The sequence below is a fragment of the Glycine soja genome, chromosome 13 (genome assembly GCF_004193775.1).
Source record: "Glycine soja cultivar W05 chromosome 13, ASM419377v2, whole genome shotgun sequence".
NCBI lineage: Eukaryota > Viridiplantae > Streptophyta > Magnoliopsida > Fabales > Fabaceae > Glycine > Glycine soja.
The window spans coordinates 8,377,518-8,394,034 of NC_041014.1; the positions used below are offsets into that span (position 1 = coordinate 8,377,518).

The window sequence follows — 16,517 nt, forward strand, 5'->3', positions numbered from 1 at the left end:
CACTTAAGCACACTTAGTGGAGAATCTTGGAATTGATCTTGGATTAGTGGGCTGAACCATAACTAAAATTCACTAATCATAATTAGTGAAATTTTGGCTCCAAAGTTTGGCTCCACAAATTCAATTTCAAATTCAAGTAAAATTTGAATTGAAAGTCAAATTTCCCTCCAATTTTGTGTGACACTATAAATAGAGGTCATGTGTGTGCATTTTTTTGAACTTTGATCATTTGAATATTAAACTTCAGATTTCATAGCTCCTTTAGAGCACAAAATTTCGTGCTCTTCTCTCCCTCTCCCTTCATTCATCTCCTTCTTCCTCCAAGCTCTTATCCATGGCCTCCTATGGTGGTGAGCTTCTTTTAGACTCATCTTCTCCTTGAAGTGGCGTTTCCTCTCTCTTTTCCTTCTCTATTCCGCTACCATTCATATTCCAAGAAGCAAAGGAATCCATTGATGAAGATCCTAGGCCTACAAGCTCCAATGGAGCTTACACCAATCCACATCAAGCAGATCACACATGGCTAATTCACACAATACCTTAACTCATCCAAATTAATCAAGTAATCGAATAACACAAGAAAAACATCAAACATTTATTTTCAATTATCAAAATTTCAAGGCATTACAAACAACATCAGGTGAAGTTTCCAAAGGTTGTGCACACAATAGAGGCCATGTTGGACAACGTCCATTTTGACTGTTTGAGACCTTCGAGAGTTCCATCATTGGAAGGGGAAAGAGATTTCCTATCCATCATCAATGAATAACATAAGCATTCATGATGAAGAAGAAATATGAAGCTTTCAAAAATTTCAACCATTGGACAATTCTTATGAAGAATCAAACTAGAAAGACAATAAAGTGTATTAGGACTGACAACGTCTTGGAATTCTATTGTATTGAATTCAATGAATTTTGTAGAGATGAAGTCATAACAAGACAATGTATTGTATGTTATACTCCACAATAAAATGGAGTAGCTGAAAGAATGAGTAGGACCTTACTAGAAAGGGCCAAATGCATGCTATCCAATTTAGGCTTGAATAGGAGTTTTTGGGTTGAGGTAGTTACCACAACATGCTATCTCGAGAGTCGCTCACCATCCACTACTATAGACTTCAAGACCCATTTGAGATATAGTCTATCAAATCAATTGAATATTGAATGTTAAAGGTATTTGGATGTCTAACATGTTAAAGGGATTCTTTATAAGCTATGAAGATGGAGTGAAACGATTCTGATTTTGGTCTCCATCTAAAAGAAAGGTCAATATGATTAAAGATGTCATCTTTGACAAACTTTCTATGTTGCATTCTAAATCTGTCAAATAATTGGGAAAGGCTAAGGATGTCACTAAGTAGGTGGTGCCTAAGAGTTTCATAATCAAAAACATTAGTGATTAGATGATGTTTGAAGCACTTGATGAGACGGATCATGATCTTCAAATGCACCTTCAAAATCAGAATTTAGCACCAGTCGTGGGACTGATTGGATAAGTCAAAACCATTCAAAGTAGCCCAAAACCATAACACCCAGAAAGCCAAAAGGTTTAATCAAAGCTCCTGAAAGATATGACTTTGATATAATGTCTTATGCACTACAAGTAGCAGAAGAAATGGATTCATTCGAACCAACCACTTATCAGGAAGCAATTTCCTATTTAGGAGTTGATGAGTGAATGATGGCTATGACTGAAGAGATAGAATCTCTTCAGAAGAACCAGACATGGGATTTAGTTGTGCTACCTGAAAGTAGATGAGTATTGGGGTGCAAGTTGGTCTTCAAGAAGAAATCTTGATCGTCCACTAAAGAAGTCATTTGTTATAAAGCATGTCTGGTAGCTAAAGGCTATAGTCAGAAGGAAGGAGTAGACTACAATGAGATATTCTCTCCAGTAGTTTGATACACTTCCATAAGTGTTTTGTTGTTCCTAACGGAAACTATGGACATGGAGTTAGAGCAACTCGATGTCAAAACTTCCTTTCTCCATGGAAGATTGGAGGAAAACATTCTGATGTAACAACCTGAAGGTTTTGAGGTGGAAGGAAAGGATAATTTGGTTTGTAGATTGAAGAGGTCTCTTTATGGGCTGAAGCAATCACCAAGGCAGTGGTACAAGAGATTTGATGAGTTCATTGTCTTTCATTGGTATATCAGAAATCCTTATAACTCATGTATTTATTATAGCAAGGTAGAGGATGAGTCTCACATCTATCTATTATTTTATGCAGATGACATGCTCATAGCATCTCAAATGTTGGAATATATAGGAATCTAAAATGAGGGTTGAATAGATTCTTTTCGAAATATTTACCAAATCGTTATTTAAATCCAATTAAATCTTTTCCATTGTTGCAATCAAGGTTTTCTCAAAAATTTGTTATAAAATATTTTATCAAAGAAAAAAAATGAATACACAAATCAATGAAAATAGAGTTTTATGTCCCTTTCATATCAATTTTATTACCAAGATTGATTGATAAAATAAAGATTTAGAAAGAAAAAAAAGTCATACTCAAAGTTTATATTGATTCAATCCTTAAAAGGACTTATATCTCGTTGTTCTAAGATCCCATTTATATTTATTAATTATATATGAATGATAATTAAAAATATATTTACTATTTTCATTTTTATTTGATTTTGAAATTCGTGACAGTTTAAAAATAAATGAATATATTTATTCACACTTAAAACTATGGCAGACTTTTCTTTTAGGGGGTGACGGTAATAAAGGGTATATATATGAAATTATTTCATATAATTGAACCCTAAATCTGAAGTAAACTTAACATAAATTATGTTGACATTTTTTTAAAATTAATTATGCATTGATATAATTTTTAGTATAATATTTATAATATATATATATATATATATATATATATATATATATATATATATATATATATATTGTACATAGTATTACTATTTATTTTCATTAGTAAATTAAATTATTGATTATATATACTCAGTAATAAACTTTAAATATAATATAATTTGTAATATAATTGATTTAAATTAAAAATTATGATCCCCGCTCATGTATTCATGTGTATCTCACGAGTTATTGTACTAGCTTGATATCAAATTAAAAAGGAAATAGCCTTATCGGTGAATGATATTTAGTCATCACATCAACCTGATTGTTTATCTATAACTTATTTATTTAACAAGTAAAGGTCAAGACTTTTTTACCTAGAAATACAAAAAAAAATTACATAAATAAAACAAGTTGAAGATTATTTATCAAAATGGTACAAATAAAAACATTGTTTATGGGGAGAAATCGGTTCCCCAAGATTTCTCATCTGTGAGTTTTTTTTTTTTTTTACATAATTTAGAAATCAATTCCTAGTAAATCGATTTCTAAACTGAGTTTTTTTTATAAAAAAAATTATTTGGTTTTTTTATTATTTTGTTATTTCTTTTTTTAAAATTGTTTTTTTATTTTTTCTTTACATTTTTTTAAAAAAAATTGGTTTTTTGTTTTAATTTTTTTTTATTTTACTAATTTATATACATATATATTAGTTTATAAAAAATATAATTTATCCAAAATATTTTTTTAAAAAATAATTAATCCTTAAATGAAATTCAACATAGCTAAAAAATATTATATGGACTATCATGAGTTATATTGTATTTAAATTTAGTTAAATATTTTCCTTGTTATGATTTATAATTATCATATGAAAAAATATTTTTGTTTAACTAATGTTTAAGAAAACAAAATTCAATATAAATATCTAAATACTCATAAAATAGGAAGATGTATATTAAAATTATTACTTGTTTGAACTATGAATATGTATTTTTAGGGAAAATACAAATTAAAAAAACGTTTCAATTCCTAGGTCGTTACACCAGAGTTAGTCCATGGAGCTGAGCTCTATTTTTAGGTCTAGTAATGAATAAACACATTTTAAAATATATTGTATATAATTATTGTTGTTGTTATAATTATTATTATTATTGAAGTCGTTATTGATTTAAAAGCTTAGATTTACAAACCTATTTTAAAAAAATAAATTATTCGTATAAATGTTTATTACTAAATCAGTCATTAATTAAATTTTTAACCAAGTCAAGTTTCAAAAAAAAAAGTTACATCATCAATCAATCAATATCTAAAATAATACATACAAAAATGTTTTTCAATAGAAATGTTTACACATAATATTTTTAAGAGCTCTTAGCAATAAATTCATTGATTTTTTATAAGAAGAATTCATTTTAATTTATATAATGATTGTAATATAATTATAATAATTGATTGCATGTCTAGCTTACCTAACAAAGAAATTGGTCCCTTTAGTGAGGATGAAGACAAAGCTCTATGCAATCAACCCCAGAAAGATGATGAGAAAGAAACTAAGCTTGGTTCGTCAATAACAACCGTACAACCATACTATGTACCACCACACATGCATAATTATGAAGAATCTAACTTTGAAGATTCTAAATACGGTCATAACTTGGATCGTTAAGAAGTTCAACATCCAGTGGGGACTCTCTTTGAAGAGATGCATTTTCTAATAAAACAACAAGTATAACATACTTTGTAGTAGTATCATGTGAGCAAAGGAGCTAACTACAAGACATAACTATCAAAACTAACAAAGCTAATTGTCATTTGTGATGACGATAGTTATGCTTGGAGGAGTAGGGCATCATACTTCCTTGCAAGTATGCAGTGGGAATTAAGAAAGCTCTGTGAACCCCATACATGTTCAAATCTATCAATCTCAAAAGATCATGCAAAGTTGTTGTATTTTCTCATCAATAAAAGCACCCACACATTGATTGAAAATGATCCATCAACTTCAGTGTCAGTCTTGATATCACACATCAAAAGCTCTAAAGGATACACTACCACGTACCAAAAAGCATGGTTGGCAAAGCAAAAGGGCATTGAAAACATCTACAACAATTGGAAAATATTGTTCCATTATTTACTAAGATTTTTGTAAGCTATTTAGCAATTTCTTCTTGGTATGGTCGTGGCGAAGGAAACACTACCAATGCCACCACAAGGAGGTCATAAAGTAGAGGGTTTCGTGAAATTCCATTGTCTTTTTGGGAGTTTCAAATCTTGCATTGATGGGTTTCAATATTGCAAGCCTATGGCTCAGTTCAATGGAACATGGTTGCACGGTAAGTACAAGGGGTCCTCCTTGTGGAAGTTGCACAATATGACAATAATAAAATCATTCCAATAGCCTTTGCCATTGTCGAGAGTGAAACAACGAACATGGCTCTTCTTCCTCAAAAATTTCAAAAGGAATGTCACCTAACAACATGTTCTATGTATGATTTTAGACAGATATGAGTCAATCAAAAGTTTTTATTCAAGACCTGATAGTGGGTGAACGACACAATTTTGTGCATGTGTTTTGCATTCGACACATTGCACAAAATTACATGAGGAAGTACAAGAACAATGACCTCAAAAAACTAATTTTCAATAAGGGTGAGTGTCAAACTTCTTTCTCTTCATATTAAATATCACTTCATTTTGTATTATTCAAAATATTGAAATTATATGTTTATAACTACCCAGCATTTGCAAGGACAAAGCCTACATTCAATCACTACTACAACAATTTGAGGGAGGAAGCAAATAGTCATTGAGCAATTAATTGGCTTAGTGAGATTCCGCAAGAAAAATGGATTTTCGCATAGGATGGTGGTCGATGATGGGGACACATGACAAATAATCTCGTTGAGTTGATTAATTTTATACTAAAGAAATCAAGAAACCTGCTAATAAGTGCGCTGGTAAAATCGACATATCTAAGGTGTAATGCATTGTTCAACAAAAGAGGGAGAGAAGTCGCAACAATACTTGCACCTGGCTAAGTTTATACACAAGTACTAAACACAAGGCCAATGAAGATGTACAAAGGAAACAAAAATGCTCACATTGCTCCTGAGTTTGATCAATACAACACACAGTTCTTGGTCCAAGAGACAATAAACCCGAGAGAGGTTCGATCTGCTGGAATTTTTGCACCTAGGCTGGATGAAAGGTGGTGTGACTGTTGCAAATTCAAAAAATTGCACATGTCTTGTTCTCATGTTGTGTATACGTTGGAAAGTGTCTCCGACATATATAGAGGATTTCTTGGAGAATTGTGCAATGAAGAGAATTGGTCACACGAAAATGAATATCCAAGAATTGGGTCAACCAAAGCGATGGTCTATGTTTCACATCCCAGGTCATTCAAAGAAGTATTGCCCCCACTGTGTATGCTCAGGACAAGAAGAAATCAAATGAACAAACCACTAAGAAAGGTAAATCTATAGTAAACCATCCACCAATTGAGCATCTTCCTTATCTGCATGCTCAGTCAAAGAAAGATAAGGAAAGACAGTACAAGCATTTTATAGATATTTTTAAACAACTACAGATTAACATTCCTTTTTCTGAGGCATTAGAGCATATGCCAACATATGTTAAATTCATGAAGGATTTGCTTATGAAGAAGAAAAAAATTATGGATGATGAAATAGTGAAGCCTCAGCCACAATAATAACGTCCAACTTAAAAGACGTTAAAGAAGCGTTCCTGGGAGGCAACCCAGGGTTTTTAAACTTTGTCTTAATTTGTGTTACTTTAATCTTATGTCTTATATGCCTGAAACTTACTTTTGAGTCTTTATTTAAGAATTATGTTTTTGAATTTCTAATTTGTTTTGCTAGAGCTATCATTGCATGTCCTAGGGACATGCCTATTTTTCAAGAGAAGGATGAAGAAATGGAAAATCTTGATGGTTATTTCATTGGAGGAGACTGAGCTCCTCAACCATGATCATCAAGGAGACTTTGATGATTATTTCATTGGAGGAGGTTGAGCTCCTCAACCATGATCGTCAAGGAGACTGAGCTCTTCAATCATGATCTTCAAAAATTCGTGAACTTGTCTTTATGTTTATTTATCACTTTGTATTAAATTTCAATACTTTATTACCTTATTTTTTGTTTTAATTTTTTTTGAAAAACTTACGCAATTTTATTTTGACTAATTTACGCGTGCTTTGATATTCTGTTAGTATAATTATAAATTATAACTCTTTTTGGGACTTAAACAGAAAATTTTTTGAACATAACTTGCTTTGGAAAGAATCAACAACCAATATTTTTGAAACTTATTTTTGCATCAGAACACAACAAAAGGATTTTTTTTAAAACATTGAGAATGAAAACAATGAAGGACTTTCCCAAAAACCAAATGAATTCAGATGTTGTTGCATGGACTTGATAAAAGAACAACTTTCAAAACATTGATTTGATTTGAATGTGGAAACAAGCCTTAAGCTTTAGTGACGGTGTGCAACCACAGATTTTACATTGAGTGTTCTCATTGATATGTTCTACAATCGATTTTGCCTAAATTTCTGATTGTCATAACATATGATTCATGGATATGATGATTTAGGCTTTCTTTCTTTCTTTACATTTTAAGCCGCTAGCCAAAAAGTTATCCCAATGTATATTATTTTTGCCATTTGCAAGCCCTTTGAGCCAAACACTTGATATTTTGTTACAACACTAACCTAGGATAAAAGTTTCCTACCTTACCTTAGGTTAGGAGATCAAAGGTATTTTGATGGGGATTTCTATCATTGGGTGGCTAATGTGATGTAAATACTTTGTTTCTAATATGGGTATTAAGGGAAAACAAAAAAGAAAATAATAATAATAATAATAATAATAATAATAATAATAATAATAATAATAATAATAATAATAATAATAATAATAGAAAAGAAAAGAAAAAGAAAAAGGAAAAATAAGTTCTTTGTGGATAAATCCAAAAGTCTGAATCATGTACATTTTACCAGATTTGTTGTAAATATCTGAATAAAAAGATGTGACAACTTGGTTGAAATGAAAAAGGATATGAAGTGATTGTTCGTTTAAGTTACTAACTAGATTTTTATGTTTGCTCTTCTATTCTCAAGGTATGTTTGAATATCCAGAAAAACCAAGATTTCCTTCAAAACCAGACCCAACCTTAAAAGACCTATTGATCCATGATGATTATGCACATTATCTTTGATTTGATGGGAAATGACTTGCAAAATTGATTTATGACATATCAGTGATTGGAATTGAGATGAAACACTTTCCTGATTGAGAATTATACACCTTTGAGAGGTTTTCCTCTATTTGAATGCATCCAGTGTTTCCTCTTATGTTCTTTAGAAACAAAATGCGAATTGATCTTAATTTCATTTTTTTTGTTTTGTGAATTCCATTTTTGTGCTTTCATTTCTCATTGTTGCATTTTGGAAAATGTTATTTTGATCAATTTGGGGATTGATTCTTTACAAAGCATGTTCACCATATTTGAGGAATATTTATTTATACTTATACTATTGTTATTTGTAATTTTTCTTTACTTTGCTTGAGGACAAGCAAGATTCTAGGTTGGGGGGAGTTGATAAGTGTCAAATTTCAATTATTTTAGGATTAAATTTTTAGCACTTATCTTTTGATTGTAATAGTTTTCTTATAAGCTACCCTTAAATCCAATTGTTTATATATATTATACATTTATGAATGTTGTTGTTTTAATATGAAAGATTCATTCATGATTTTGTAGGTTTTGATGGTTGTTTGTTAGATCCAGAAACAAAGCCAAAAGGAAAAGCAAAATGGTCTTTTCACAAAGATTTCTTACTTGAAATTCTCCCAAGCTAGCAACCAGCTTACCTGGGCTAAAAATCTTACTTCATCTATAAGCAAGCAACTCGCCTGGGTGAGTGGATGCCTTCACCAGTAAGCAACAAATTCGTCTGGGCGAGCTACAACTCGCCTGAGCAAATTTGTCTACTCTCCTAGGTTGTTTTCTATAAATAGTCATGCATGTTAAAGGAGAAAGGAATTCCAGCAGAACTAGAAAGCATAGAAAAGTGCAGAGAAAGAAGAAGAAGAAGAAGGAGAAAAGGAAAAGTGTAGCTAAGGCGCTACAAAGTTGTGACCGTGGATCACTTCCTTCATAATTTCTCTTGTTAGTCTTATGCACGGCACAATGATCGGTTAGTTTTTCTTAAGGATTGGATGTTATATTTATACCTTTATGTATCCTTTTTGATATTATATTTATATGAATCTTTTCTACTCATTATTGGTAATTTCATTCTACTCGTAATGCTTGAATCTATTTGATCACTAGTGTCATGAAATTTGATTTTAAGTGAGACTAGAAAGTAATCTTAGAATTTGAACTAAATGATTTTACTCTTTACATTATGTTGCTAGGAATAGAGCATAACATTTTAATTGCAAAAAGTACGAGAATATAATTGTAATGCTGGGGTATTTATTGTATATGTGAGGGATCGATATTTAGTAAATATTCTTAGGTTCTAAATGCGAGGGATTGACTTGGGATAACCTAATGTGTGCATCAGTAATGTTGGAAAATGATTCATAGATGTTAATCTTACTAGGATACTAAGGGTATGAAAGATGAAATCCAATCCTATGTTTTCTTGAATTAATTTAAGGTTTTATTATTATTTCCGTAATTTACGTACTTTTGACATATTGAATTCCGTTATTTTCATTATTTCCATATTTCCGTTATTTTCATAAATCCGTTATTTTCACTATTCTTTTACTTTAAATTATCTTTAGTTAGTTGAACCAAAACCAATGACATTCGATTAAATTTGTACATAACTACTAAACTGATAACCTTTATCCAAATGAATTAAGTAAAATCAAGTCCTTGTGGAGACGAACTCTTTTATAAATGTGAAACTTACAATGACAATTGGTACGCTTGCCAAAAGTCTAACAATATGCAAGAAATTACTTTAAAAAGTTCTATTTGATTTGTCATTTTAAAAAAGAAAAAATCATTATAATTTTTATGTATCCATTTTAATTTTCTAACTAAAACATGATTGTTCATTTAAAGACAAATAAGAAGATTAGTCATAATAGGTCGCCAAGTATTATTTGGATAATGTGAACATCATGCCTTAATACTTACTATTAATAGTGAAATAGACCGTCTTTCATATTATAAAATTTAAAATTTCAAAAAAAAAATATTTTATCATTAGTGGAGACTCAAATGTTATTCTAAACCTATTAAGAAGGATAAAAAAAGAGAAAAATATAAATATGATAAGTGATATATCATTTGATAGGAAAAATATTTAATAAACATTAACAATGTTATTATTAGACATCTAGAGAGAGAGATGAAAATTAAAAATATAAATTTGAGAATTTATGACATGACAAGAAAAGAAAGATGTAAAAAAAAAATATGTTAATAAGTATGTAAGAATTGAGTTTAATCTATTATTTGTTATAAATTTTATTTTAGGTTTGGTTTAATCTATTTAAAAGTTTAATTTGGTCTATTAATTTATTTAAAGATCTATTTTATACTAAAGTTTTTATATAAGTCTAATTTTTCTTTATATTAGACCATACACTCATAAATCATTGAGAAAAGATCTAAGTAAAACAAATAATAATCTATACAAGTCAAAATTATCATTACTCAAAACATGATAAAGATGAACCATAGTGATTTCCTATATAAAAATAAAATAATGAAGTATCATCTTAAACTTATTTTTTAGCAACACTTTCTTTTAAATTAACTTTATTTTATTTTAAACTACAAATAAAATGATAAAAAATAAAAAAATAATACAAAATGTTTTCAAACTAAAAATTATTTTCATTTTAAACAAATATAGATAATGAAAAGTGAAAAAATAAAAAAAAAAACAATTTAAAACACACAAAATTAAAAGAAATAACAATAAAATAAAATAAAAAACCAAGTTATGAAATCGGTTCCTGAAAAACCAATTTCATAACGTTGATTTTTTTTTAAAAAAATATACATGTTATAAAAGAAAAATAAAACCTTAGTTTAAAAATTAATTTCTGAGTAACCGATTTGTTAACGTGAATGGTAAATTATATCATTTATGAAAATAATTTTTTAGTTGTATTATTTTCATAAATAATTAAATTTTTTTTTACGTAAAAAACTCTAAAAGTCTACCATACAAGGACACGTGATCCAAGTCGAGTCTGCTTTACGTTTTCCGTGGTTCAGTTTTCTTGGTCGCCTTCATATTATTCAACATATTATTCCACACACGACAAGCGTGTATGAAGAATTCCACAACACTATGAGTTAGCATCACTTATAATCTTACATAAAACTAAAGTTAACTTATTTAAATATGATGTTCTATAATTTTAGAGTTCATAATTATTTTTTAGGCTTAAATATATTGAAGATCTTTAAAATATATATGAATTTTGCAACTAATCCTGAAACTTTTTTTACTTCCCATTCGATCTATGAAGCTTTTAAAGTTTTGTGAGAGATCTCTATCATGAGTTTTCATCCAAAACGTGATAATATGTTTGTTAGTTGAACACGTCAACAATACACGTGCGGATGACAACAATGAAGTCCAACCACGACAAAGAAGGTCATGGGTTTCAAGTTGGGGCAGTTCGACCATGAGGGTGGCGACCACGGTGGTGCCATTGACAACAAGTGTCATAGAAATCAAACAATCCAAAATGATAATGTATCAAACTCTCATTTTTAATAGCGTTTGGATGACATCATCAGATGACATGTACCACCCTCTGACGTGACTCGGCACGTGTATCGCTGGAATGTCTAACTAATGGACACATCATCACATTTTGGACGAAGACTAACGATAAGGATCTCCCATAAAAATTTTGAAATTTCAGAGATCTAACGAGAAGTAATTTTTTTTCAAAGACCAGTTATGAAATTCAAGTATATTTCATGGATTAAAAACAATTTAAAAAAAAAGGAAAAGAAAAGAAAAGTAACATTATGACATCAGTTAATGAGAAAACTAATTTCATAACGTTGATTTAAAAAAATAAAATAAAATCACATGTTATGAAATCGGTTCCCATAACGTATGTTGTAAAAAAGTAAAAAAAATAAAACCTTAGTTTTGAAATTAGTTCTTGGGGAACTGATTTCTTAATATAAACAAAAAAATATATCATTTAGTTAAATAATTTTTCAATTGTATTATTTGAATAAATAATTAAGGTTTTTTTTGTATTTTTTACGTAAAAAAAACTCTAAAAGTCTACCCATACAAGAACAAGTCATGCAAGTCGAGTCTGCATTACTTTTTCCATGGTTCAGTTTTCTTGGTCGTCTTCATGTTATTCAACATATTATTCCACACGACAAGCGTGTATGAAAAGTTCCACAACACTTTGTGAGCTAGCATCACTTACAATCTTACATAAAACTAAAGTTAACTTAATATGATGTTCTATAGTTTTAGACTTTATAATTATTGTTTAATTAAAAAACACTTTAAAATGATCATATAATTTTAAAGAAAAAAGACTTAAATGTATTTTTTTACTTATAAAATTAGCCCAGAGAAAGGTTCAAATATCAAAACTTATGTGCATATTTTTTTACATTAATTATATATATAGCTGATTTAAAAAATATTATATTTATATCGGTTATATACATAATGTGAAAAAATATAGTCTAGGATACAAAAGAATTTTGTTCTGCACAAAAAATTGACACATTTCAATCTGATGAAGATAAAAACTTATTAAAAATTTTAGGTGAAAAAATAACGTATAATTTTTCTTTTTGAGAAAAAAAAAACACATTTTAACCTTTAAAGAAATTATAATTAAATCCCTACACTTACACTGACACGGTAACACCTTTATAATTTTGTTAGCAGTGATGTCGAGTGCTACATAGACATGCGAAAATAAAAATAACAGGAATTAACGAAGTGTTTAAGGTGGGTATTTAACCACAATCCTTAAAGCCCAACAACAAAACTAAAACAATTAGGCTAATGACTTTGTTTAGCATTTAAATAAAATTTATATTATATAATTTAATCAGAGACAAAAAAATGCACATATATTTATTATTACTAAATTAAGTTATACTAATGTTATATGAACTAATAATATTAAAAACATAATTAAGAAATATAAATTAGTAATATATATTTATGGCTCCTAAAAACAACTTATAAATAAGCTATATCAATGGTGTATTGGATAGTCGTTGTTTATAATTTGTCAGCGTGTTCCAACTAAAAAATAAGTAGATGTCGATTATCAATCCAAAAAACTTTTAGGCTTAATTGCAAAAATAGTGTTCATATTTTTCTCATTTCATTAAAGCGGTCTCTCTATTTTTTTAATTCACTATCAGAGTCTTTTTTGTTTTTCAAATTGACTATTTGAGTCCTTAGAGGAAAATTTGAACGTTGATTGTTTGTGTAAAAATGTTCACTGTCACATGTTCGCATATAATTGATCGTTTAAGAGGTATATGTAGTTTACCCTCATCAATAATTAGGTAACTAACAATTATTGATGAAAACAATTACCCTAACCGAGACCCGTGGTTGCCGAGCGTGGCCTCTTTGAGCTGTAACCCTATTTTCTTCTCCAATGCATCTCTATAGGCTTCAAAAGCGTTTAGTATGTTCGCCGCTCGCAACAATCTGAAGAGAAACCTCATTGTCGTCGCAACCTTCGAGCTCTTCTCCAAAGGAAGATTCAAAATCACCATCTCTAGAAGCTTCTTTTGCTCCGCCTACGTCCCAATGGAGGAAAAAGAAGACGATGGTAATGCCTCCTTTGCGCCAAACTTTCTTCTTCCAGCACCGTCGAGTCCGCCCCAAAGGACCTTGGCATCATGGACTGATTTGGCGCTTGAGGTGGCCATAGTGTGATCTGTTCAGAAAGAGAAAGACGAAGAAAATGGTTTGAAAGAAGTGCAAAGAAAGGGACGAAAGAGGGTGAGCTTGGAATTGGACGAGGCTGGGGCTATCGAAGCTGATTTTTGTTTCATAGAAGTCTTTGTTGGTGAGGAGGCAGAAGAAGAAGTTGAAGGTGGCGGCATCAATGAAGGTGTTTAACTGGCCTTGCTGGATTTTCCAATGAGCTTGTCTTCAAGATCAATGAAGTGTTCAGAGAGGTTGTTGCGAAAGAGAGGGAGGAATGTGTGGTGTTTGGTGGTAGTAGCACTTGGCGGAAATGTGTGGGAGGGTTCAGTGGTGTCTTGGAAGGCGCACACACGATAGTTGTCGTTGAAGGAGATGGACAGCATGAAAGTGCCATCAAGAACATTGCGCTTTTCGACCTTGGAGTTGTCGAAGAAGATGGGGAAGGACCGAGTGCCATGTTGGTTTTGAAGGAGTGGAGAAGGAGTTTTGTTGTTGGGGAGTGGATGTACAACCTCAGTTCTTAACAAACTGCACACTTTGTAACATTGATTTTCGTCAAAACCGATGTTAACTAGGCGATGTTAAATCCTATTTTTATAGTAGTGTGACTATACAAATATTCTCAAAACCACTTCGAGCACATTTCTTAGACTCCCCTGAAGATCTCATATATGTGTCTAGTGGTAGATCTTGTCAAGAACAGATCTTGAGTTCAAAAACCAACTCAAGATTCAACATTAAAATACTCTACCAAAGTTAGGACTAGCAAAATTTATGCAAAAGTATTTTAAAAAAATGGCAAATTCTAATGTGAAACATTCATTATAAAGATAATAAATGAGTGTTCCTAAGAATTATTTTTCAATGCATTTTCAAGGATTTTTTTATAAGTATTTTAAAGATTTTTTAAAATCTCTTTGTGTTTTTCATTTTTATCTTTAAATTGAATTGAATTTTAATATAATGTAATTTATACATACAAATTATTTACTTGTTATAGTTTTTAGTTAGATGAGTGTTAACAACACGCAGTAACACACTCTTCTTAACATACATTTTATTATTGGTTGAAATTTTTTGAAAACTATAAATTATGAAGGAGAATCATTAAATAAGACACTACTACAAAATGTAGATTTAACATCGCTAAGTTAACATCGTTTTTATCAAAAACCGATGTTAACAAAAGCACAGTGGCAAAATGGTAAATAACGTGAATTTCTGAACATCGGTTTTTCAAATTATTGATGTTAACACAATAGGTTAACATTGGTTTTTCAAAACAAAAGATGTTAACAGGAGCATGGTGACATTTTTTTATAAAAAAATAAAGTTAATTCACATCAGTTTTGAAAACATTGATGTTAACTAGTTGATCTTAACATCGGTATTTTCAAAAATCGATGTTAACATTAATTTGTTAACATTGGTTTTAGAAAAATCGATGTTAAGTTTGAATGTTAACATCGGTTTTTTTAAAAAAAACCGATGTTGTATTATTCATAAATTAAAAGCCCAAACTCTTTTTCCCCTTGTGTGCCTAGTCTCACAAACCCTTTCTCCCTCACCAACATTTTGCAACACTGTGGTCTCTTCCTCACGACACTGCATTTTGCAATCTGTCACCGTCGTCTCCTCGTCACCCCAGTCATTTCGTGTCACCCTTAGTGCCATTGAACCTACAACTGCTCCACAAGTTGGGGTTCGTCAATACAGCTGTGAGATTGAGGTATGTCACTGAACCTGCATTTTGCTTCTTTACTCATTCTAAGAATTCCCTATACTTTTGAAAAGTCTTGTGAGCATCCATTGAGGTACGTGGCTGCTTCTTTACAGATTGTGAGCATCTTGGACTTCTGAAAACTTTTTTGAGCATCCTCTTCGTCACTTACTCGAAGATACATTCCATTGAAGTACATGGTTGGGAATATTGTTCACTTAGGTTTCTCTGTGAGTACTTTAGGCATTCTGGAAGAAAATATGCATCCTGCTTGTAATTGGGTCGTTTTGTTATTATTTTTGCTTCTGTGAAATGTGAGAAAAGAAATCTTTGAAGGAAAAGTAATAGTCTTAACAGTCTTAGTCAACCTAAACAGTCTTAGTCAATGATATCATCACCACTGTTAAGTTGTCTGTTGCTCCTCTCTTTATTGCTTCCCCTATCACCTCCTCGCAACACTGCTTCACATCGTTATGCTCTTGAAGACTCCTTCGAGCAAAGTGTATGGCATTTTGGCTGTGAAAAACATCCCAGATCCCATCACTCCCAATTATGAAAAATTCATCTTCTTTTGTCAATGTGATTAACTTAAGTTTAGACTCAGCACTAAATGGTCCACCCATTCCATTAATTTCCTTCATTCCTTGGAGATTCCAGTTGCCTAGTGCATGAGTCACACCTAACTGGCTGTTCAAGTAACCATTATCTATGTATCCACCTAGAGACTTTATCCTCTTTCTTTCCTTAATGCATAATGGCCTGTGATCTTTGGACATTTCTATAGCCCCTCCACCACGGGACAAAACAACACGACAGTCTACATGTAACATTATGTTAGATGAAGGGTTCATTGCTAGGTTAGGAGATTTTGGTTTAGCGAGGCAAACGGAGCATGACAAGTCTCCTGATGCCACTATGGCTGCTGGGACAATGGGGTACCTTGCACCTGAGTACGTGCTTACTGGTAGAGCCTCGGAGAAAACTGATGTGCTTAGCTATGGTGTTGTGGTTCTTGAGGTT

General features: G+C 30.9%; 1 protein-coding gene across 1 annotated transcript; it reads right to left on the reverse strand.

Moving 5' to 3' along the window:
- Positions 1-15,865: 15,865 nt before the first annotated feature.
- LOC114381550 (probable protein phosphatase 2C 27) lies at positions 15,866-16,273 on the reverse strand. Its single transcript, XM_028340826.1, has one exon. It carries the CDS (start codon positions 16,271-16,273, stop codon positions 15,866-15,868), a length of 408 nt encoding a protein of 135 aa, XP_028196627.1.
- Positions 16,274-16,517: the final 244 nt, after the last annotated feature.